We start from the raw sequence: 24,976 nt of genomic DNA on the forward strand, positions 1-24,976 counted from the left end.
AGCATCATTATGTATCATTGTCTAATTAGCTGTGATGGCTTAATGTAATCACTGTAACAAATGAGATCATGCTGGAGATGACAGGTAGCTTCTATCTTTTTAAGAGGTTTGATTAACGCTAATGTTTCTCAAAATTAGGTTCATGTTTCCATTAAACACTTCCTGCTTTCTGATGTAAAGACAGTGCTGCTTCTTGCCCTCTTGTTTTCCTCTCAGATGTTTTTTTTCCCCCCATAACTAATGATTACCCTATTTCTCCAGACCTCTGATTTTATTACTATCCACCAAAAACAGGTTTGTTATTGTTCTGAACATAAGCAATAGTAATTTATGGAAAAAGTCTGCATTTATATGTCATAGCGAGATTTTCAATATTTTAACGCCTACTGATCATTGTAATTTCACAAACCTATTTTCAACATCTGGCTGTCTTTTCTGTACAAAGGATGTTGTGGTGAGATTGCGAGATTCCAGGATAGTTTATACCGAAGGCCTCCTTCACACTGGATCTTCACAACCCTGCTATATGCTCCATGACTTACACAACCAAAAAGAAATTGGCTCAATTTGAAAACATCTTTTAGTATGAAATCAATCATATGCTCGTACTACTTGCCAATCAGGTTTTCCCTGCCAATTTAGACATCTTTGGAATGCTCTCCTGTGCCCTCACCATGCTCTATAAACATTAGCAGCATCTTCCCACAACAATACAACCATGATCCACCACACTCCTAGCTCCACGCTGGCAGAAGCCTCTCAGACTGCATAAACATGCAGCTACATGCTAAAAGAGCAAGCGCAATGCTACTGTAACAACTGAGGAAAAACACATCGTGTCCTATGCATGAGTCCACCATGGCCACTCCTTTTTCACATGGTCAACAACTAAGCCATGCTCATGGACATGGAACCCCTGTTGTGGATCTGCTGCCACCACCCCTAGGTTCACCACAATCACACAACTGATGTTTAGTTCATGTTATAAATCCTGAATGGTCTCTAATGACGATCTGTCACATGTAATGGAGAGCGCACTGCGTTCTTAATGTACACCTAAAGACCTCCTTAAGATCTTAGAAAGATTTTCACAATCCGGCTGATTTTTTTTTTTTATATCATAGCAGGATTATTATCCAATATGAAGGGGGGCAAATACTGTTTTGCAAGAATGTGTCTGCATCACATAAATGATAGTGGTTAGGCACTTTCTTGCCATCCCTCCAAACATGAACAATCAGAGATTCTTCAAGCTTGTTTTTTATGTTTGTCATCAAAAAGGCTTATTTAAATTTTCAGAAATGTTTTATTCTTCTTCTTTTACATGTGCGTCAAACCTCAGCACAAAAATAAGCAACTCTGAAGACCAGTTGGAAGTCTTGATGTTCCTTTAACATTCATTACCATTTTACTCAATGTGTGAGAAATTGCACCTACTGTGTTTGTGTGACTAAATCAATGCAAACCCCCAAATTCAGCTTTGTATTTCATTAACGCCTGCCAGCTTTGTTTAAGGTTATCTTACATATGTTAATGTGTTCAAACTAATGAGATAATGATTTTTTAAATGTAATTCTAATGCATGAGAGGGTTCACTAAGTTAAAAAAATCATTTAGTTTCACATTAGCATGTTTGTTAACATTTTACTCATGTTATCTAATAGCTGAATGTTAAAGGACATATGGGTGTAATTTTGTTTGACTTGGGTGGGGAGCTTCTATGCACCAACTTTTACTGAGCACATAAGGATGTCATAGCTGTAAATCATTTGCATGCAACAAATCAGGAGAACAAAATTCCCAGGTAACCAAGAAAACAGAAAAAACATGCCTTTTTATTCTCACTATTTGTCATAGCTGAAACAGAAGTGGTCACACAAAACAGACCATATGATCAGCTTGGCAACAAATGTTACTGTTGTATTCTAATCACTGTACAGTTTGCAAGCTTACCATCAGCTGTGTAGTCAGTCCTGTGCTCTGAAGTGCTCTCATGCTGAGATGATGGATAGAAGTTATCCACAACATCCTACTAGTTGTATTGAAAGCAAAAACAGCATATGAACCTCTGCTCAAACGCAACACTGCACTCAGGCATTATTTTTCAGTGGATTAGCCTACCCCCCCCCCCCCCCCNCTTTTTTTTTTTTACTTTTAGACTTAGCTCATCCAAAAATATTTAGTTACATATACTTTTATGCCCTTTTTTCCTCCCCCATTTTTGAGAAGTAATCGTGCATATGGCCCATTTTTATTTCAGTAGTTATTTATTATGTTTATTCATCCATTTCTAGTATGTGCTTCACCGTGTTTTCTGTTTATGTTCAAAACCATCTGCACATTCAAAACATATGCATATACATGTTTATATTACTGGAAATCAAAGGTGCTCAAGTGTCAGTGGTGGTTTTTTATCAGCTGTCAGGCAGTAAAGAAATGTGCTACTTGATGAAAAAAACTCTTGGTTTACATTCATTATCAAATGGTAATTTCCATTGCACAATCATGAGTGGTAGTCTGTAGGCTAAGCTTAAATGTGAAGTAAACGTTCCCTTCCACTTATGGTGTAATCCATCCATTTTCTGTACTTCCTTTTCCTTTGCCGGGTCTCAAGGGAGCTGGTGGTCCAGCAGTCATTGCTCAAGAGGCGGGATACACCCTGGACAGGTCGCAAGTCCATCACATGGCCACACAGAGAAGAGCCATTCATGCTCTCACTCACGCCTTAGGACAATTTAGAGTTACCAATGAACCTAACATTCATGTTTTTGGTCTGTGGAGGAAGCCAGAGTACCTGAAGAAATGCACAAGGAGAACATAAACTCCACACAAAAAGACCCCAGGCCAGCAAGCAAACGTGCAACTTTCTTGCTATGAGGCAAACTACTGTACTGGTGGTGTAATCCAACTTCAGTAAACCAGGGAGGGATCTCACTCACTATATCCCATATTGCAACATAAAGCCTATGTGTTGTGCTTTGTGGCAGGAGAGAAGAGTGCACACAGAAAGGTTAGAATGGTGTACAAGCAGGTTAGGCTACAAATTGCACCCAGAACACCATTTATGGGGGACCGGAAAAAAACAAATAGAAAATAGTTTGTTTTCCCGCTGAAGCTTTAATACAGGATTCCTTTGTCAGAATGTTAGACAAAAAAGGCCATAGTGTTAGACTTACTGAGAAGAGGAGGAGGAGAAAAGCCAAACAGCCATGTGCTTTATAATATACTTGGAGTTTGAAGAGTTTACATTTTTTTCATAACTGTATCACCTCTACAACAGCCGCTTCTAAATTTAACTTGGATTGTGTGAAAGTTATTTCAATTTGTGTGTGGTGCACAGAACGACATTTTGATTGCATACATTTAGCACAGGCAGAAGCTCTGCACCCAAAATGGATTTCACTGTGCAGTGCTGTGCTCACCTCCTCCAAAGAGCCAAGTGCACAGTGGTTTGGAAAAGTTGTGGTGAAATAAAACAGCTAAAAGTCTCACTTCTCTGTTTTTCAATCTGTCAGGCCTCCATCCTTTCTTTGTGGAATTTACATGTTCTCCCTGTGCATGTGTGAGTTTCCACTGGGTACTGTGATGGACTTGCAGCCTACCCAGGGTGTATCCTGCCTGTCACACAGTGAATGCTGGACATAAGCGCCAGTTCCCCACAACTTGGAAATAAAAAGAGGGTGAAGAGGATGAATGGATGGATGGATGGATGGATGGATGGATGGATGGATGCATGATAATGTTTGTGTAGAGCAATATGAGATCAGTTGAAAGGCTGTCTAAAATATTGATATATTGTCTAAGTCAAAATATAACACTCAGTAAAGATTTTTTTGATAATTGAATGTCCACAGTTCAGGACAAGCACGCGTTTTTTCTGTCTAGCCATGACTCCCCTCGCTTTTCTTCCCTAAAATAGATAGTATGTTTATTTTTTTCTTCTTGAAAGCAATAGGTCAACAGTTTTCCTTCTTCTTTTCAACAATCCTAAAATCAAAGCCTTTTTTTTCTTTATAAAACTAATATAAATGAACTCAAACACAGGTAATAAATTTCTTCAAGACTCCTTCATTCACTGGGCCCCACTAATCTCCACTCAGATGGTATGATGGAACTATGATTTGCAAAATAGTCCAAATAATAGGCATGTTAATATGGAAACAAACTGCCAACTACTTGCTGATTTTTTGAGTGTGCATAATTATTATATTATATATTATTTAAGAACTGACTGTTCACCAAGATTCAGTATGATCATGCACACAAATTCCTGACTTACTTCTTATCTTTGACGAAGCAAAAATATTACTGATTATATGAGTGAAGAACCCTACTTAGAAATAGAAGCACAGTTCTTGAAACCTTTAATTTACATGCTGTATTCAGCGGCAACAAGTGATCCACTCATTGCCGTAAGACACTCAGACACTCACATCTAGACCATATCAAGTCAGTGTCTCCTGACTCTCTTTAAACATAACACATTTTCCAGACCAGCATCTTTTCCTTCATGCTCTCTGACTTAAGAGTGCATGAAGGGAGCGTTTGCAGTCCTAATGTGTCTGTTAATAATTGAAGAGTCCTCTTATACAGATGGATTACAGAGCAAAGCACACAGTCAGGGCTGTGGAAGGAGGGCCAAACTGACTCAGAACTATTGCTGAGTTGAATCTGCATTGAACAAACACACTACTGGCCTTTTGTTCCTACAAATGTGCTGTAGCTGGACTGAGTTGCTGTAACTTGTAGTACAAGCTGCTTATTTGGGATTTTCTATGATGAGGAGATAGATGGCAGGTGCTGCATGCTGATGTAAGTAAATATAAGAATGTGCCTAGGAGGAAAAGCTGTAATTCATATGAGGGTGTCATTGTTCAGCTTACAGCTCCCCACATCACCCATTCTCCAACTTCCCCTCAGCTAGTGTAGAATTTTCCTCCTCTGCTGTCCATCCTTTTCATTCTCTCTACATATCATTATCTCGCTGTTTCACTGCCATAACACATTTAACTTCTTCCAGCCTCACCTTTTCCTTCTGCTTTTGCTCTTATTTTGCCCTTAAAACACACTGACACTTTTCTGATTAGGAGAATGTTACTTGTTCCGGTACTTCAATAAGTATAGCACATCAACTTATTCATGTAAAAGAGCTACACAATTTTATGAGAATTGCCAGATGTTAAATGACTGTTTTCCCATAAACACTTTTCTCTCCATTTCCTTATTATTCAAGCCTACATAAACTCTCACACAAGAAAAACCATTAAGGTATCTGCCTTCAGGAATTGCCTTCTTGGTTTTGTTCATAACTCCTCTCCATAAGAAGACAAACATTTCTTCTAATGAAGCATTTTCAGCACATTGATAGTAGCAGAAATATTGTCCATTCTGTCTTAGATTGCATATAGTTTTAAAATGCTTAGTCCATTTAGACATCTTTTGTAACAATAGACGAGTAAGAGATACCCAGGCCTTGCTGTTTCTGAAAATGTCTACCCTCGAGCAACGCAAAGTCTCTCCCAGTTCTGCTTGAAGCAGATTCCAAGTTGAATCACATTCAGCTGGACATGTCCATTAAACCTCTGAAGAGAGTTTGCCCAAGTGGTATACGTATCATGTACTTGAAACACCTTAACTGGCTCTTCTAAAGAAAGTGGGTCTTGCAAACATACACAGGGTCATAGCACTTCATAAAAACGTCAGCAGCCAGTTTCTGTTCCAGCATATTTAGGATTGAAATTTTCAAATCAGTTTTGAGTGCAGAAATGCCAGATGACAGTAGTATTTTACTCTTAAATGCAGATTGACAATGATAACAGTTTTGTAATTTTGCAAAGATTGTCTTAGATTCTGTAGTTTGTGTTTAAATATGTCCTGTTAGATTTTAAGGCTACATTTGATTCATTCAAGCACTACATTTTGCTGAAGAGAAAATTGCAGTGTGGGTTAAAAAACTGTGCCGGGCTTGTTTAAGTCATCTCTGATGTCAGAATTTTCATGTGGAGCACAAGTTCATCCTCCCACATTAGTCTCAACATTCTGCAAGGTTCTGTGCTTGGACTGATATATTTTATTTTTTTACACAATTCAATATTTATTAGTAGCATAATCTAAATTTTCATTGCTATGCAGAGGATAAAATCAAATCAGGTACAGTACAACTACTGAGCTAAATGCAATAATATTTTTTTATTTTTTTCTAAAATCAGACCAAAGTTGTTTTTCTTTCAGCTGCTCACCACAGCGGCAAACTGGCAAGAAAAAAATTGACAATCATTTTATGCCAGATGCCCAGCCTCACGCAACCTGGGCTCAAACCTGCAGCCTCAGGATTACAAGATTGTAGCACTGACCACTGAGCTACCACAGGTCCTTAAACTCAGATTACAATATGGTAACTAAAACTTTTGTCAGTTTTGATGAGAATATGACATCTAGGTCACATAAAAAACATAAATCTAACATACTAGGTTTAACTGCACAACATTACCAAAGTTAAGAAGATCCTGTCCAAGAGTAAAAAAAAAAATATTCACTTATTTGTCACTTTAGTGCAGGACTAAAAATATCCCTGAAAAGCTTCCAGTTGATCTAAAATGCTGCAGCAAGAAGTATTATGAAAGTTAAAAAAGATGTTTCTTCAATTTTGACATCTCATTAGCTCCCTCCAAATTGAATATATATATATTTTTAAAAGTTCCCTGTATAAAAAGCATGAAATGACAAAATTCTATAATTTTTTTTAAATTATACAGCTTCTTATAGAGCTTTTCTCAGCAGACCACTTTGCTGTAGGACTGCACATTTACTCATGGTACCTTGAATTTTTAAAAATAGAATGGGAGGCTCAGCCTTCAGCTATCAGGTTCCTCTCTTGTGGCTTTAGCTCCTAGTTCGAGCTCAGAAGCCAGACACCTTTTCTGCTTTTCAAGAAAGCTTAAAAAAACTTATTTTTGATAAAGCTTTTTGGGTTGACTTGGTAACTATAAGAAACACTCCTTTAAGTGCAAAACAAATGACTTACTTTAGCCTTAGAGCACACAGGCGGCAGATGTTTATTCACAACATTTACTTACACCTTGTGCATATAAAACACCTCCAGTTTTCTATTTATTTTTTAGTCTATCATTTCTAGACCTAACTTTTCACATATATAACCCATTACCTTTAGTCTGACAGCCACCTTTTCGTTGTCACACCCCCATCTTCTTCTCTCTCGCTTTCATACTCTGGAGTTCTGGAGTTCTCATCTCCTGGTTTAAATAGTTGATGGCTGAGCAGGAGCCTTTCAAACTGAGAGATTACCCTGTCTGCAGTCTCTTCTCTCTGTCATTCATAGTGCCATTTGATCCAAACCTCACCCAATCAGTCTTTTTATTGCATACTTCAGCAAAAGAAAAATCTTAGTGGGCAGCAGTTTAAAATAAATATCTCAAGTGTTGTTTCTTTTACTCATGAAACCAAAAGAACAAAATGACTAAGTAAAGTAAAATGTTGGAGTAGATTACAATAAACCTGTCATGGCACCTAGGGTTCTAAGACTACAGTTGTATTTTGTGTTTTTAATGGGGGTTTTTTCAGGGGTGTATTCCAGAAAATGAGTTATGTGAAAACTCTGAGTAAGTTAACCCTGAGTTAAGGGGAGCCCTGTGTTTTCCATCCACAGTAACAGACTCTAAACTAATTTTGGTCACTGGCAGGATTTTTTTAAATAAAAAATCAAGTTTCTACCCATACTCTCCTAGCTAAACCAAGCTGTCTGACATAAGTTGTCTCTTTTTTATCAATCATACTGATACGAAAGTTGAATTATTTCATAATGCCTGGTAGAGAGGATTTTCCTACGGAGGCTGGATTTCTAGATGCTCTCATTCCCAGATATTTTTTTGGTGGACTTTTATAATCGCTTTTCATTAAATTTATTCAAAAATAAAGACACAAAATTGACATTCACTTGGTCTTTTTTTCATTTTATACAAGTATAAATGCAACAGTTAGCATGTGTAACATTGTTTCAACAATTAGCATCTTTTACCTGTGAAAATCCACGACTTCATTTCAGTAAAACATTTTAAGATACCCTTTTTTGATTTTGCAGTCCAAATCAAGTGTGTATCCAGAAAACTTTCCTAGGAGTGGTACAGATGGGGCACCATTCTGAGGTTTATGTTCAAACATATAGACCTTCACTGTTTTTAAATTAGCATGATAAATTTGTGAATTTAAAAAAGGAAAATAATAATTTACCTCCAAATACAAGACTATTGACAAAAAAGAAAGAGAAAAAAATTTGAATAGATTTTTTTTTTTTGTATCTTGGGTTTCTGTTCAACTTTATCTTTTCTTCTCTTGCTAAGTAACACAAAGACATCCTCATTACTGACCTACATTTCCAGGTCTTGTACTTTATTCATTGCAATTTGTGTCAAAACTCTTTCTTACTGCACAGAACATAAAGTAATTACTACCTAAAACAAAAGAGAATAAAGAAGTAAATCAAATGTCTCCATCTCTGTTTATCAGGATTTTGTCCCCACTGTTATCTGATATTTTAATACTCTCTGATTCTAATACAGCAGAATAACTGTATTCTGCTGTATTATGAAATGTATGTTAGCCTAACAGGCTGTTTGACACTTGAATTTCTCCTTTGGTGACAAATAGTTTGTATTAGTCAGTCAAAGAATTTGACTTTAACCTGTTTGTCTTCACCAGGTAACATCAGGAACACAGAGAAGCTGAACTACGACCACCAGCAGGAGTATGAGATCCAGGTGACAGCCTGGGACTGCGGCCAGAAGAGAGCCTTGCACAGCGTCCCTGTGCACATTGATGTCAGACCTGTCTGCAAACCTGGCTGGCAAGGTTGGTCCTCATTGTATATTCATATGTATATGCATATGTGTGTGTGTGTGGGGGTGGGTGGGGGGTGCCTCTTCTTGCAAAGGCAAGTCTAACTGTGCAGTGTTTATGTGTCTGCAGACACACTTTGAGTGTATGTGTTTGTACACTTGCTCTCTTTATATTTATGAATGTGCTTCATTGAATGTTTCTTTTTTCTAAATGTTTGGCACTATTTGTCTGCAAAAAGTGACACATTTCCCCCCCCAGTTGTTTGTCTGTCTCCTTACCTTTCAATGGTCTTTATTGTTCGCTCTTCTTACATTCCAGTTTTTATGTGATATTATGACTTTCTTTGCCAATCTCGTTCTTCCTCCTTGAGGAATTGGCCTGTCAATGTTAGGCTGGAGTGATAAACACTTTGCCAAAAGCACTGTGATACAACCAGTTTAGGTATATTACAGCACATATCAAAGCAGTCATAAGTCTTAAAATGACATTTTGCCCATTCTGAAATTGGGTTCTGCGTAAAAGTTGTGAACAATTATTATATAACTTGTAAATAACTTTTAGAACAACAACACTTTGATGAAACAGAGTTTACTTCTGACAGGACTGATGAGCTAACAGTTCAAGTGAGACCAAAACCAAAGAGGATCACTACCATCTTAAAACAATTCCGATCTCACAGAACATGACAGCGGTTCGTGCAAACACTATTTTTTAAAAATATTACACATAGCAAGTTTTCAATACATGGTTATTTACATAGAATTATGTAAAAAGTTGTTTCTGTTATTGCAGTTTTTACTTGTGTATAACCACACATTGCAAATAAGTGTGTAATGTGAAATTGAAAGTGGTGTAAATGTTGAAATAATAGCATTCACAGCAATTCATTTTAGTCTTGTCCTTGCTTGGACTAGCAGTTAGCTTGAGAATCCTGCCTGATATAAACTCAGTTTATCCAAGTTGAGGTTGTTCAAAGTGCTATCTGCAACAGGGATTCTTTTTTTACAAAGAACCCACTTCAGTATGGCTGCCATATCCCTGTACCAAAGTCTAGAGGGATAAACAGACTTGTGCTACAACAGCAATGCAAACAAACCATCATTGATATTTAGGACACTTATCATATGGCCCAGCAGATGTAATTAAGAGACGAGCACATGGCTGTGTGCATCTCCAGATTAAACCTTGTGCAATTCTGTCATTCAAATGGTCCCTTATGTTCTTTCTGGCATCCAGCCCTCCATTCTCCCGCAGGACTGAATGCTAAACAGCAGTAAATTAGGATCCTGGCAGCAGTTTAGAGTCATTTATTGATACCTTCCAAATAAAATAAATAAATATATAACAAACAGTTTAGTTGTTTGGCTTCAATTAATCCTTCAGTCAATCCTTCAATTATTGCTTTAATTTTTTTCTCAAACAAGTGGCAGTACAAGTCTAGGATGTTAAATAGATGTTTGTAATCTGAATTAAAGATTTTCTAAATTATTAAAGACAATGAATAATTTATGGAAATAAATGGTTAGAGCTGTTACCTCCCAGCAAGAAGGTTGCAGGATTGCATCCCGGCCTGGGGCCTTTCTAGATGGAGTTTGCATGTTCTCCCTGTGCACAAGCAAGTTTGGTCCGATTTCTTCCCACAGACCAAAGACATGCATGTTATGTTAATTGGTAACTCTTAAAATTGTCCCTAGGTGTGAGTGAGAATGTAAATGGTTGTTTGTCTTGTTTGTCTCTATTGCCCTTTTTCTACCAGCTCTAAAGGTCCCGGCTCCGCTCTACTCCGCTCGCTTTGTGCACATTTCCACCGGCATTTTTTTGAGGCCAGCCCTGCTTTTTTGGTCCCTGCTTCGGAGTAGGGCCAGCTGGGTCGGCCCTGCTTCATGGGTGGTGCAAGCTTAGCTTCTGTTCACTCAGTGGTCATGGGTGTGACCAGATGCAAGCATAAAGAGCGAACGGTAGGAATATAAACAACAGCGTTAGCTTACCCTGCAACGTTTATGTCGTCTGTCCTCCAGCTGAAGGCGCTGTAAAGCCTGAAATGTCCGGCAGATAACAGCTGTCCTACTCCGCGCAACATTTGCGGCATCCAGAGCATTTCTTCCACTGCACCTCTCTTCCTGAAGTCTCAGGAGAATTCCCATAAGTTTAAAAAACAGCAACAACACAGGGCCAACGTTGTCCATAGCGTTCCGTAGTTTACACAACCCCCCCACAACACAAGGAGGCGTTCCTCTGCTAATGACCAAACTGGCCGGTGGAGACTCAATGCATTTTTTATAGAGCCGAGCCGAGCCGAGCCGGGCAGAGTAGAGTAGAGCAGAGCAGGGCTGCTGTTGTTGAGCCAGTGGAAAAGTGGCATATGTGTCCCTGTAATGGGCTTGCGACCTGTCCAGGATGTCCCCTGTCTCTCACACAGTGACTGCTGGAGATAGGAACCAGCTCCCCATGACTTGGAATGGAGAAGCGGGTAGAGAAAAATGGATGGATGGAAATGATTGAGGAAATGTGTCTTGATCCTTTTAATATTAGTTTGTCTAAATTATTTCTTAAGATGGGTGACATCTTTATCAGACTTAGACAAAACAAATGAAGCCACTGGAAATAAAACAACAGAGCCACAGTTTTACCCTCTTTTCTAAAGTTCAAACTATTCTTGTAGGACACATTCACTGTGGGAATACCCCTAACAGGAAAGCAAGTAACACTTCTCATCTTGTTACAATCAGTGCAAAAGTGGCCCATCAGGAGCTCCAGCAGCATTCTTGATTGGCCATTTAACAGTTGGGCTCTTATTCCAATCAGGAAAAAAATACTTGTGTCCAAATTTCTTTATTTCTTTTTAAGCATCTTTTTCCCCCCAATGTTTTTTGTATTGATCTCATCCACAAAAAAAGCTTCTTTCAACTCTTTAGTGAAAGATTTCTGAACTTTTCAGGAAAGCATCATTTTCACTAACCTTGCTACTTTTCATGCAGTTCATCACATGGGCAGAAACTGTCACTCTAGTAACAAGGAAATATAGAAGAAGCTGTCTGTAACTATAGTTAAAATTTTAGGATCTGTCAAACAGAAATTTTCATAACAAGCAAAGAAAGTCTGTTTGCAGATTGCTCAAAGACTGAAAGATGCTTGAAATGTCAACATAAGAGCTGCAAACTTTTTGTCATAATAGGAGTTGAGAAGAGGTGCAAAGATGAATTGCTTCCAAATGGCTTTTTCTGTCAGAATAACAAAATCAATGCAACATTTGTACCATTTCTTGTAAGAAGTAGAGGATTGTTATGTTTTGCTACCTAATCTACTTCCTATTTTCATATTTGCTTTTTACACATTTACCTGAAACAGTCAATCATTTTTTTTTGTTACAGACACAAAAATCTAATTCTGGTCTTACAAATTGTTTTCATTCATCCCTTGACGTAATGAGACAAAACCAGTTTCAAAAATGAGACAATAAAGTTGCGAGGAAATGACTGAAAGCTCAAGTGTGAAAAAAAAAAACTGAAAGCGTTAAAAGGATGTTGCATCTGAATGTGTGAAACTAACAGATACTTCTCAAGAGGATAAACAAGCGCAGAACATGCCACAGAACTGATAATTACAGCAGAACATCACATTGTCAGCACTTTGCAAAATAAAAGGAAGCTCAATCACCATTAACAGTTTTTTTCAAATGTCATTTGAAGCAGAAAAGTTTAACAAGGTTTACTGTAAACACTGAAAGACCCAAGCCATGACAAGAACTTGTCTCTTCTTGTAAACAACCTCTGTGTCAAATATTCTGTCCTATTTGTTATTAAGGTCACCCAGCAAGTAAGTACAAGAGGACCAAAAATAAAAAGCACGCATACCTATTACCCTACCCCAACTACCCCAGAAAAGTCAACTTTGTAGAGCTAGCTTTTCCAGGAAATACTGCATAGAGTCTCTTCATGTGTGTCTTCATGAGCTTGGTACATCTGACCACCAGACCATCAAGAACAATGTTCATTACTGACACAGAAATTCTTATTTGGACTGAGGTCTGGGCCTTGACTGGGCCATTTCATGACATTTCACTGTTCCTCCTTAAACCACTAGTGTTGTTTTAGATAAAGCTGAACCTTTATCCCAGTCTCAAAGCTCTGAAAAACTCTATACATTCATCTTTCCTCTAATTCTGACCAGTTTCCTAGTCCCTGCCAATGAAAAACCTCCCCACAGCATAATGCTCCCACCACCATACTTCACTAAGGGGATGGTGCTCTTAGCATAATGAGTGGTATTAGGTTTGTGCCAGATATGAACTTTGTTCATAATTGTCAAAAAGTCAAAAAGTTTTATTTTAGTCACATCTGACCTCAGCACCTCAGCGTCGCTGATATGCTTTTTGATAAATTCCAAACAGTCTGTATTTTGTTTGTTTATTAAGTGATAGTTTGTGTCCTTGCCAATCTTCTATAACCCCACGTCTGTGCTGTCTGCAAAATATTTTGGTCCAATGGACAGATATCATGAATTTTGGTGGACAGCCCTCTCTTGGCAGGTTTGCTGTAGTGTCATAATCTTTCCATTTCTTGATAATGGATTTGTTGGAGCTCTGTGGGATGTTCAGAGTTTGGAATATTTCTTTTTTTTAAATATTCAAACTCTTATCTCTACTTCTCAGCAACTTTGTCTCTGACCTGTGTGGAAAGTTCCTTGGTCTTCGTCATGTCTCTTGCTTGGTGGTACTATTTAGAGATGTTGCACTGTTGTTGATTCTGGGGACTATCAAAACATTTTACACTTAGATTTTCCACAGGGGGATCTTATTGAACTAACTTGGTGGCTTCTAGAGGTAATGGTTTGGGCTTTAAAGCAAAGTGTGTGAATAGTGCATGCTCCACTTTTCAATATTATATATGGTTTCACAATTATTTAAAACATCTCCTCAGTTTATCTTCATTAATCTGGTGTATTTTGTGTTAGTCTGTTACTTATAATCACAATCTGTATATAATTTCTGACTGTAAGGCAATAAATAGAAAGGATGCCAAGGTGCGTTTTGCAGCTCGCTCTATCATCCTATTCACATTGAGTATATGGTGATAGTTCCAACATCACACAAATAGGCATTCAACCATTTCTTTGTACTGTGCCCTCAGTCCACTACTAACCCTCTTGAATATTAACGTAAATGACCCACAATAGGAAACAAACTCAAAGTATATTTTAATTTTAAATTTAAAGTGGTACATGTGAAATGTAAAGTCCCAGTATTTCTCTCAATTAATATCTGAAGGATTTTTAAATTTATTTAGGTGTGTTAAATATAGAAATGTACTGTAGACAAATAGCTTCATTTTTGTATTTGCACACAACAGGAATACATTTACATGACTTCCAGAAAGCATCCAGGGCTGGTGTGGGTGTTACAGGGTAATTCTAGCCCTCTCTTAGCTTTCAGCATTAATCCTGCCTTTGAAGCCTGTTAGGAATTTTTTTTTCTGTTTGCATATTTCAAGTTAGGTCTTTCAGCCCCAAATTATGTTGAGAAGATACACATACACACAAATATACACAATTGCAGCTACATTTTCTTTTGAGGAAAGGGCAGTTGTTGCTATGAGCTTAGTTTGGCAGCAGGGATGAAGAGAAGGTTGGAGAGGGATAAGTAAATGCCATGGCCACAGATCAGGGGATATTTAACAGGCCTAGCTGTTGTTGTATTAAAGACAGGCTACTGTGGGAATGTCAACATAAATGCGCACACACACAAAAACACACAGAGGCATCCACACACACTTATACAAAAGATTTGATTCATTGATTGTAGATTTAAACATATATCTGTACATATATTTTTCAGTTTTAATTATCTATGGTATCTGGCTCTTGACAGCAGTTCTCAACTGTGTGTCACTCAGCCAATCACAGTCCCTCACATGTTCCTGGAAACTGCTTTGCTGATAGATGAGTTCATTAAACAGCTCAGTATATGTCAATTTTAGGAGTTGATAGATACCAAAGCTAACTTTAAAGTGAAAAACTGAAGAAAGATAGTGGGGCTCAATTATTGCTTGTCTAATAAAAGCAACGACCCTAAAAGTTCTCAATCCTTATAAACATTTGAGATGGTTCATCCTTTTCTTAAATGTTTTTGATTTTGCACTGCTGGAACTGTAGCCATTCAGTTTTTTGGGGGGTCTTTTTTTTATGCTCCTCCTTCAGCATAGGTGTTTTTTTAGTTCAGTGGGGAGTCTTTTGAAATGTAAAAGGTTGTGACTGGTTCATATATAAATGTACAGTTGAAACCAAAAATTTACATACGCAATAAAAAACGACACATGCATTTTTTCACACTGTCTGATCTGAAATCAGAATAAACTTTTCCCGTTTTGGGTCAGCTAAGATTTTCAAAATTATTTCCATTTGCTAAATGCCAGAATAATGAGAGAGAGAATGTTTTTGAGGCTATTTTATTACTTTTCTTCAAAGTAACCATAACCCTAACCCATTTTCGCCTTTTGAGCTTACGTACACTTTTAGTATGATTTCTATGCAATCTTTAATAAATGAGACCCCTGGTCAATATTCTGCATCACTTCTTGCTGGTCCATTTCATACTGACACTGTCTAACCAATACATACATTTTATTCTATTTGTTTTGAATCCTGTCAATATTTTCAACAACATAACACCAACATGTTGCAAACTTTATCTACTAACTCAAAACAATTCCAAACTTTTCCAGCCATAATAGCCAAACTCATATCTTGCTTTTTCATCTCCCTTGACTCCACTCTCCACAAAGGAACAGAAACATGAGCACATCCAGACACACACGCACACAAGTGCACAAGAAAAACTAATAATGGCATGAGCTGGCACTGAGCCTCTTCTTTTCATTCAATGTGATGGTTATCAGTGTTATTTGGTGTAATACTTTGACAGAGGGCTTTGTACAGTTTATCTTTTAGTTGGTTGAAAATAAAAATGAATGGTCTCAGAAAACAAAAGCTTCATATTTTTTTCTATTTGTGTGAATCTTTGAACACTAAAGTATAAACAGGATATTTAAAATGATATTTTTGCAAACCTGTTTCCAAATCGTTACAAAGGTTGTTGACCATAGTAAAGTACACCACCATTATTTGTCTACTTCATCTATGTAAATAACATAAAAAAAGAAATTGTCTGGCAAATCAGCTGAAATGTAGTTACTTTAGAGCAGCACTATCCGACACTTCCAAGGAGTTAAAACTATTGTGGTTGCAAATATGGATTACAACTGTGTCTACAACGGCAACCTTGAGACAATGTTAAAAAACATCTGCCAGATTGTACTGCGTCTTTGCATGGTCTTGGTGAGGTTTTCAGGCACATACTAAAAAAGCAGTAAGTCATAGGTTATGGAAGGTTTTGACAATGCACAATTCTTCCATAGCAAGGTTGTGGTGGTTTATTATCATAGTGGCAGCGTATCAAGGTCCTAGGTGGAGTTTGGAGATGCATGGTGGCAGTGTATCAGTGATGTATGCATACCTGCCAACATTTATGGATGGCAATGAGGGACACTTATATTTATTAGCAAGCACCAGTGGTGTGAAGTGATCCTAAAAGGACTAGAAAGTTTTGAAAAAAAAAAAAAAATACTCTAAACTATTTTGCAGCCATTTGAAGTGCATTTTACTAAATTCTTAGGATTGATAAAACAACATAAAATCAGTGTATTATATACTTATTCAAAGGTAGCCTTTAAGCTGAACTTTATCTGAGATCATACTTGAAAATTGCATTACCCTTATTTCATTTTTTTACACACTGAGCACCATAAATGTACCTGAACTTCAACAATAAAACTGATAAATTTCCATCTTATTATTCCATCCTTTATATAGTATTGTTGGATACTTATGATAATAATAATGATAAATAACAATAAATAAAATAATAGTATTTTAAAACTACAGTCTTCTGTCACAACGAGGGGAGACAGAGGCGACTCCTGAACGTAAAATCATCTTTAAAAAATAAACTAATTTATTCCAAAAAAACAAGATAGACAAAACAAAAGGCTGACGTGGCAGCAAAAGAGAAAATAACCAAACATCTAAACGAAGGAGCAGGGCATGGCAGGGAGCAGAAAAAGAAAACAACAACAACAACAACAATGATCCAGCGGGGTGGTGGAGAAAATGACCAGGTTATATACACAGGGGATAATCATGGGAAGTGGGCACAGGTGAGTGATTACAATAACTTGCAGGTGGAGATGGGCGTGGCAGATAATCAGGGGCAAACAGAGGGGAAGTGAATACTGACTGAGGCATTGGGAAAACAAGAAAACAAATGCAAAATGAATCCAAAAGAAAAACAAAAACAAAACCCAAATCATTACAGTCTACTGACTTATTATTACTTTGTCTCTGAACCCCATCATATACATATATATATATATATATATATATATATTTATCAGTTTTTCAGGAGTGATATGTCTTGCTCACTGCATTGGTTGATTGGTTGTTTCTCTTTTTTGTTGAATGTTGAGGTTTGTATTCTGTAAAGCTGTTCTGTCCTTTTCAAGCAGCAAAACAGGAGTCTGCTGTCAGCCAGTTTGAATGTAACACACTAACTTCCACCTTCAATCATCTCCAGCATGATATTAATGATAATAGAATGAAATGAAAATGAAGTCAGAAATGTCAGCAAAACAACACACTGACATTTACTTTAAGAAAAAAAGTAAATTATATTGTGCTGTATGCAGTAAGAAAAAGCCTTTTTGAAGCTGATTGCACAATCTTTAAGAAAAAAAAAGATTCCAGATCCAAATCCATCATGCCCTTCTCAACAGGAGCCATACTGAACTACACAACCACATACAACTGAACAAAAGCTGTGAGTGGCAGATTGTCAAACAAATTAAAACAGAAATCCGGGTATTCTTTTTTAGTTGTTATGTGAGGCTCTCAGCTTTTTCGTGTACGCCCACATACTTGCAGTCCCTGTGAGGGCTCTGAAATAAAACTGACCTAAGGGTTGTTGGTAGTCAGGGCAATTAGTATGAACCTCAGACTGTAGGTCCCTCTTTCTGAAGTACCAGAAAATAATTAGAGCAATACAGCAAAGGTGGTTTTGTTTCTCATTTTTGCATGTTACTGTCAGCTTCTGGGTAAAAGTCATCATTATTAGAAGAATAAATGAGAAGTGGCATTTAATTTAACAATTAATAATGAAGCCTGTTTTGACATCTAAACTGTACCCCTTTTCTCAGTCCTTGCAGGAGGACTTTATAACAGTTTAACAAGCAGACACCAGATAGGTTTGACTAAACTCTATTCTTTAAATAGTCAGAATAAGCTGTTCCATTCTTGAGTGACTCTACTTCTACAAAATTTAAGTGAATAATAAAAATTCATTGACATTCACTGCATTGATGATCTTGGAGGTAAAATTGTGGACCGAGGAGAACCAGATAAAAAATTAATGTGCTTTGAACATGTATTGTAGGAGATGTGACTGGGTATTAAATATGCATCCACCCCACGTCGATACTCTTACTTGTGAAAGGGGGTGGTGGAAGGTTTATAACAAAAGTTGGACCAGTGTTTACTGAAATTAATTGATTTTTTTTAAACATGATGGAAGCCAATAAAAGAAAAATCAGTAAACTAAAAGAAAACAAGCCATTATGTACCAAAACTATCCAGTAATGCCTCTCATATTAAAATGGTAATATATTCGAGAGTTGTGCCTGCAGATGTTGAATAAACACAGTGGGAGAATACACAGTTCTAATAAAGACCTGTTTGTGACAACTTGTGAGACGTTAGAGGGAGACAAATATGTGTTGACAGGAATGTTTTCTTTATTCCCACATATACTCAAGACAGCTGATATTCTCCACTCGTTCATTTTGAATTCAGGGACACAACGACACAATGAAATAAAAACTATATTGTCTGAAATATAAATTAAGCATTACTGCTCTATTCATAGCAGCTCAAAAACATACCTGGGTATGATGTGAAAAACAACAAGGCATTTTATTTGTTATTTAATTCATAATAAAAATAAAAACATATAATAAACAAAACTGCATTTTTGTGTCCAGACAATTTGATTATGCAATATTTTCTTCTAGATGTCTGGACATTTTTCAATACATGGGAGGGGAGTGGTACTTGTCATGTCTAATGTGGCCCAGCTTGCAGACTGATGTGTCGCTTTCAGTAGATCTGTGTGGCTCTTCGGTTTGCACAGCCTCAATACACAGTCTCTTTGATGAACTGATTTATAGGTGGCATTAATGTTCCAGGTGGGCCGGATGTTGAGGAAGCTCAGTTTTCAACATTTCCTTATCACTTCCATCACCATCTTATTGTTGGGCTCATAGATGTGCCACAGATCCAGGACATTCAGAGTATGCAGCAGAGATTCTGCTTTTCTGTCTGCAGTGAAGGCTGTTAATCCATCTAGCTGGATTACTCAGTCAGATTAGTACAGAGCCAGTCTCTTTGCCTCGTTCCTGTCTTTTAGCACAGCACTATCTGTACGTCCTCATCCGGTCAGCAGGCTGCCTCCTCAGCACTTTGTGATACACCTCATCCTCAATAATGGGAAGTCTGTGTTCTACCACAAACTGTTAAAGGTTTTTCCTGGTCTCCATTAAAGACTCATAATTGATTTGTATGGCAGTTATAGAAAAACACTTTTACAAAAGTTGTACTTTTCTCCAAAGAAGGAATGGCTTCTGCATCTTGGCCAGTGACCCAGTCTTTAGGTTCTGTCTTATCATTCCATGGGAGTATAACTCATGCAAAGAAACATGTTTTATCAGAGATTTTTATGGCACAAAGAAAAAGAATTAGTAAAAAAAAATGAAATAATGACTACATGTAAAAACTTCTCCCCAGGACAATGAAGAGAATAAAAAGATTAAAGTAATATCAAGAAAGCCTATGTTTATTTTATGTAAGCAGTGTTGCCACAAGTGACATCTACTGGATGACAAATGGTCAAACAAAGTGCAACAGTGTAAATAGACTAAACAAATGTTTTTCTACCCTCCATCTTTCCTGTGTTCATTCACTTGGAACAGTCAATGTACCACCTGTACAAGTTTGTTGTCTCTGTGTAGCCCAGTAGTACACAACACTCATTTGTCTAAAGTGTGTGTGTGTGTGTGTGTGTGTGTGTGTGTGTGTGTGTGTGTGTGTGTGTGTGAGTGTGAGAGAGAGACAGAGAGAGAGACAGAGCTCTCAGCCCCTGAGACAACTTGCAGTTTAAATTTGTGCCACCCAACAACTATTTCTGTGGCAGCTGTTACATTGTTCTTTGGTGTAAAAAATGAGTGTGGGCATGTTTTATCAGTTGTCATTTTAAATTCTCATTTCTCTTTCTGCGATCTAAAATGATGAGTGTGTTAGTGATTAGGCTGGAATAAAATAAAAATGGAATCCCCGTGAATTATTGAGAATCTGAGCAAATGTCCAAATGAGCAGGATGTTCAATCATGCTTAGTAAACAAGAAGATGTGTGAGAGTGTATTTTTAACTGTGGAAATAATGAGAAGGTGCACCTTCATTGAGGATAAAGATGACAGGTGTAAAGAGTACTGCAGAGGGGTTTTTGTTTAAGTACTTCATACTGGGTTAGGATCCCACTATGCTTTTCATGGGATACACGACATATTGGAACTTGGCTGGATCACCCTAACCTTAGAAAACCTTTTAAAGTCAAGTTGAACATGAAGCTACTACTCTTTTAGTACTTGTCAAATAGTTTTTTCCCCACTATTTTCCATGTCCTGAAGATGCTGTCCTAAGTCTCTGTGCCCACCCAGGTACAACTCATTCAGACCTCATCAAGATGCAGCTACAGGTATCACACCTGTGCTAGGTTGTTTCCATGACCTTGTCACAGCCATGGTGGTATCCTATAGAGTAAGGCGAGTGTGACCAGCCTCAACCACCAAGTCACACTGGTGCTTGCATAAATATCCCTTAACACATTTCACCTAGAACCTCAATATGCTTCCACCATAATGATAAAACACTATGACCTTGCAAAAGAAAGTTTTGCGCTTGCTCAAAGCTATTGTCTTTTTAATACTTGTCTGAAGATCTTGCCAAGACCCCTCAAGTTCTGGCTAATGTTTTAATGTCATAGCAGGGTTGTCATTCAGTATGAAGAGGCCTTACTCAGACTGACGATTGAGGAGGAGGAAGGCTCCATAATGATGGCTGTTTCTGAATTCATAGTAGTACTACACAGATTTGGAAATGTATACAGTTTGACAAAAGCTGTTTCAAAGCAATGCACAAGCAAACAGAAAAGATCAGAAGCAAACATTGTCAAGACTGCCTTTAATGAGCCATGGATTTGTCAGACAGTTATCTGCATGTTTCACACAACAGCTCATTTGGATATTATCCTGTGTTTGTGCTTTGCATCTTTTAGAAACTGTACATATTCTCCATAATAGTTGTCCAATTCATTCAGATGTTTGTTCTGTCATATGTATATTCCCTGGTTACCATCTGGAGTATTCAGGAGATGCTGCAGTGGAGGTTCAGAAACAGCTTCATATTAACTTTCAGGCAAATTCTTGCTTTGAGAAAACAGGCTGCATTTTCTGCTTGACTTTAGTGAAGCATTCGAGTGTCTGTGAGTGTGTATGTGAATGTGTGTGTGTGTGTGTGTTTCTTGGCAGCCAACAGTCCTGATCTGTGATAAGAGAAGGAAGAGGATGAATGAGTGAGGGGGAGAAGAAAAATAAATGACTTCGCACTTCCCGTTCCCATTTCCTCCTCTCTAATCTCGGACTGGCTGCTGCTTTAGCACTTTTCATCCCTGCTCTGGTATTAGCTTGTTTCCCTTTATTACAATCATTATTTCCTTTTTCCCTTTTGCCTGAATATCTATCTTGCATTTTAACATTTTCTCTTTTGTTGGCTGGATTGTTCTTCTATGTTTTTCCTGTTCTAATGTCCTCTTATCTTGCAGTTTTTTCATATTCATGAAAGTAGTAATCTAGTTATAGAACAATTATTTGAATCTTCTTATACTGAGCATTTCTCTTTAACTGGATTACATTGTTACACTGCTGTGCTTGCTGTCGCGGGGATCATTATGCGTGCTCTTGATGCTCTTCATCTTGGCTTCAGGCGGGAAGGTGGCAGGAGTCTGACAAAATGGGTTCACCTCCCTGTGTCAGAGGGGAGCAAAAGATGGATAAAAAGTAAATGTATGTCTGTGAGGTCGCAGTGTGTTTCAGAGAAGAGAGCAAAATAAGAGAAAGACTTCTAGATGTATGGTGCATTAAATGGACCAACACACATATTTTCTTTGAGGAAAGGTGTACATCTATATCACAAAAGCAATATGACTCAAGCAAGTGTTGGTTTCCCATCTGCAAAAACCTATTTTTTTTTTTAGGTTAGATGGATTAATTTTTATGAAACTCTTAGAAGGTAATTACTTGATGTACATCTAGAAATTATTAAAGTTCACAACTTATGACTAACTGAACTTATGAAACACACACACACACACACAAACCTCCATAATTTCTACAGATATTGACAGAAGATTTTGGCTGGCTGTAGCTGAGAGTCATTCCCAACACAAACTTTAGCATGCATGACAGTGGGTGATATGAATTCATTCAAGAAATGTTACTTTTATTTTGATAGGTTATGCCTACAGACATTTTTTTTTAAAACTTATTTCTTAATAATCAACAGCTTTACAAACAGGCAAGTCACCTAACAAAAAGTTTGTACTGTTTCAAAGAAACAAGAGGTGTCATGATTTGGGGGTCTTTGGGTTTGTTTTTGTATTGGGTTTATTGTTTCTTTAATTATGTTATTTGGCTCCTATGTTTAGTTTTGGCGTTTTGTTCCCTGCGACCTTTGTGTTCCCTGTAATCATACACCTTTCCTCTGCTCAGTACCTGTCAGCCTGACTCAACAAGCCACAAATGTCCCTCGTTCGTAATCACTCACCTGTGTCCACTTTCAAATCATCCTCAGCTTTTAAAACCTGTTCATCTCCTTCATTTCCACTCCTATGTGTTGTCTGGTTTTTTCTCGTGTCTTGCCCCTTGTGTTCCTGGAAACCTGGTTTGTAGTTTTAGTTGGTTAGCCTTTGTTTTAATGTTTTATTAATAAATTAGTTTTACTTTGAGTAAATGAGTCTGCATTCTGGGTACCTGTCCTTCCACCCTGACAAGAGGCAATAATATGAGTCATATTACTCCATTTTTCAGTCATGTAATTCAACCTCTATTTTTGCTTTCACTTTGATCATAATCGCAAGACAAATGCACATGCACAGTATCAATAACTTGACATTTATCTTTTGTTGTCTCCTGCGTTCAAGATGTTTAAGCAGTAAAGTAGCATCACCTCTTCTTCCTTTTTATCTTTAGATCAGACAGTTTTTTTTTCTCATCTTTGTTTTTTGCTTGAGGTCATTCAAATTACTTTGACAATCTGTATTGAATATGTGAAAAAGTCTCTTAGAAACTCATTATATGTACATTTACCCCATTGGGTTCTGTTTAATAATCAAAAAAGCTTTTGTGAAGTACTGTCCATTACACTAATAGCCTGCAAACATTTGAATAGTAGGTGGTACTCAAAAAGTATGAATCTTCTCACACTAACAGAGCAGATGTGGGCGTTTCAGGTTGGTTCCATTACTGTTAAATACTGCCAACGGCACTTTTAGGGTTTTGATCTTTACAAAACCCTCAGCTCAGTAAAAAGCAGTGCTCCTCCAAAATCATGTCATTTAATTCCATTCTTCAGGTTATTAGTCCAAAAGTTTATGATTAATTTACACTTAAGGTATGTTTTATACTTGTAGCCTGTCTTGATTTGAGTTGGAGTTTAAGAAGGAAAGTAGTTAAACTATTTTAACTCAGTTAACCTCTGCTAGCCGAATTAACTTTTTTGGCCTGTGACTTGTTTACAGTCTTCAAAATAGAAAATTTGTCCTACTGATGTTGGCAAAAGCTGCAGAAAGTTTATAAAGGCTTTATAGCAAAGAATTTTTAGATGTCTCCAGAGCTTGTGAGTAAATCCAACATGGCAGTCAACAGAAACTATTGAGTTCAAACTGAGGTCTGGCCAATCAAAAAACTTTGTGATCAGTCTGTTTGTAGAACTGCTTTAAAAGTTCAAGTTTATACATCTGTGGGAAGATTACCCAGACTTCAGTGGATGCACACAGTTCAGTGATACATACACAAAGATGATGCAAATAAAGAGATAAACAAGCTAGAATGAATTTTGTAAACAAGCCTTGCATCGTGATAAAAAGTAAATGTAGACATATTTGGGTTTAATAAGAAAAGTCATGTCTGGAGGGAAAAAAGACAGCAGAATTTTCTGAACTCAACAGAACATCTTTTTAACTACAAAGCATGGAGTGGATCAATCATGATGTGGGCTCATGTTCCATCCCATTCAATGGATCTGAGAGAAAAAAAGCACAGATCCAATCAGTATGTATCTAAAAATTCTATAAGCTGACATCACTCCATCTGTATAATACATGCAATGGAATTAGGATCTTTTATATAGTATGGATGCTAAACACAACTCAAAACCTCCCATGAACTATTTTACAAGGTACAAGCTGAAGATTTGTCACAGTCTGGGGTTAGACATTGAAGGAGCAGTGCATGCTAGATTGCTCAAGGATCTGAGAGAACTGGACATATTTGGCAGGTAGAATCAAAGTCCAAATCCCATGTAAGAACTTAAAGAGTGACAAACCCAGGCACAACTGTGACAAAATGAATTTTCAAGCTCCTGTCAAAGAGAGTAATGAATTCTAATTGCTCACAGTGCTTTGGCTTTAAATTTTATTACTCTTTTTAAAGCTGGAGACAAAATCCAAGTTAATTTTGCTTCATATGAAAAAGGGTGTCAACCCTAACTTTACCCCAAGGCTTTTTACAAAGACTTTTACTGTTATTCACAGGAAAATTCAAACAAAACTTTGAGTTAAGCTTGTATGTTCCATGAAAACCTGTGCACTGATAATAGATGAAACTGTAAACTATAATAAAGTTGTATTATTATTATTTTGTTGTTGTTTTGTTAAGTACATCATAAACTGTTGAAAGCATAAATCCCT

General features: G+C 37.3%; 1 protein-coding gene across 1 annotated transcript in view; it reads left to right on the forward strand.

Moving 5' to 3' along the window:
- Positions 1-24,976, forward strand: part of LOC108239357 (calsyntenin-2) — a 371,232-nt gene that overhangs the window by 230,508 nt on the left and 115,748 nt on the right. The window contains exon 5 of the mRNA XM_017422019.3: positions 8,716-8,865. Coding sequence (XP_017277508.1) covers positions 8,716-8,865 — 150 coding nt within the window. The remainder of the gene's footprint in view (positions 1-8,715; positions 8,866-24,976) is intronic.

This window comes from Kryptolebias marmoratus, linkage group LG2, assembly GCF_001649575.2.
Source record: "Kryptolebias marmoratus isolate JLee-2015 linkage group LG2, ASM164957v2, whole genome shotgun sequence".
NCBI classification, from domain to species: domain Eukaryota; kingdom Metazoa; phylum Chordata; class Actinopteri; order Cyprinodontiformes; family Rivulidae; genus Kryptolebias; species Kryptolebias marmoratus.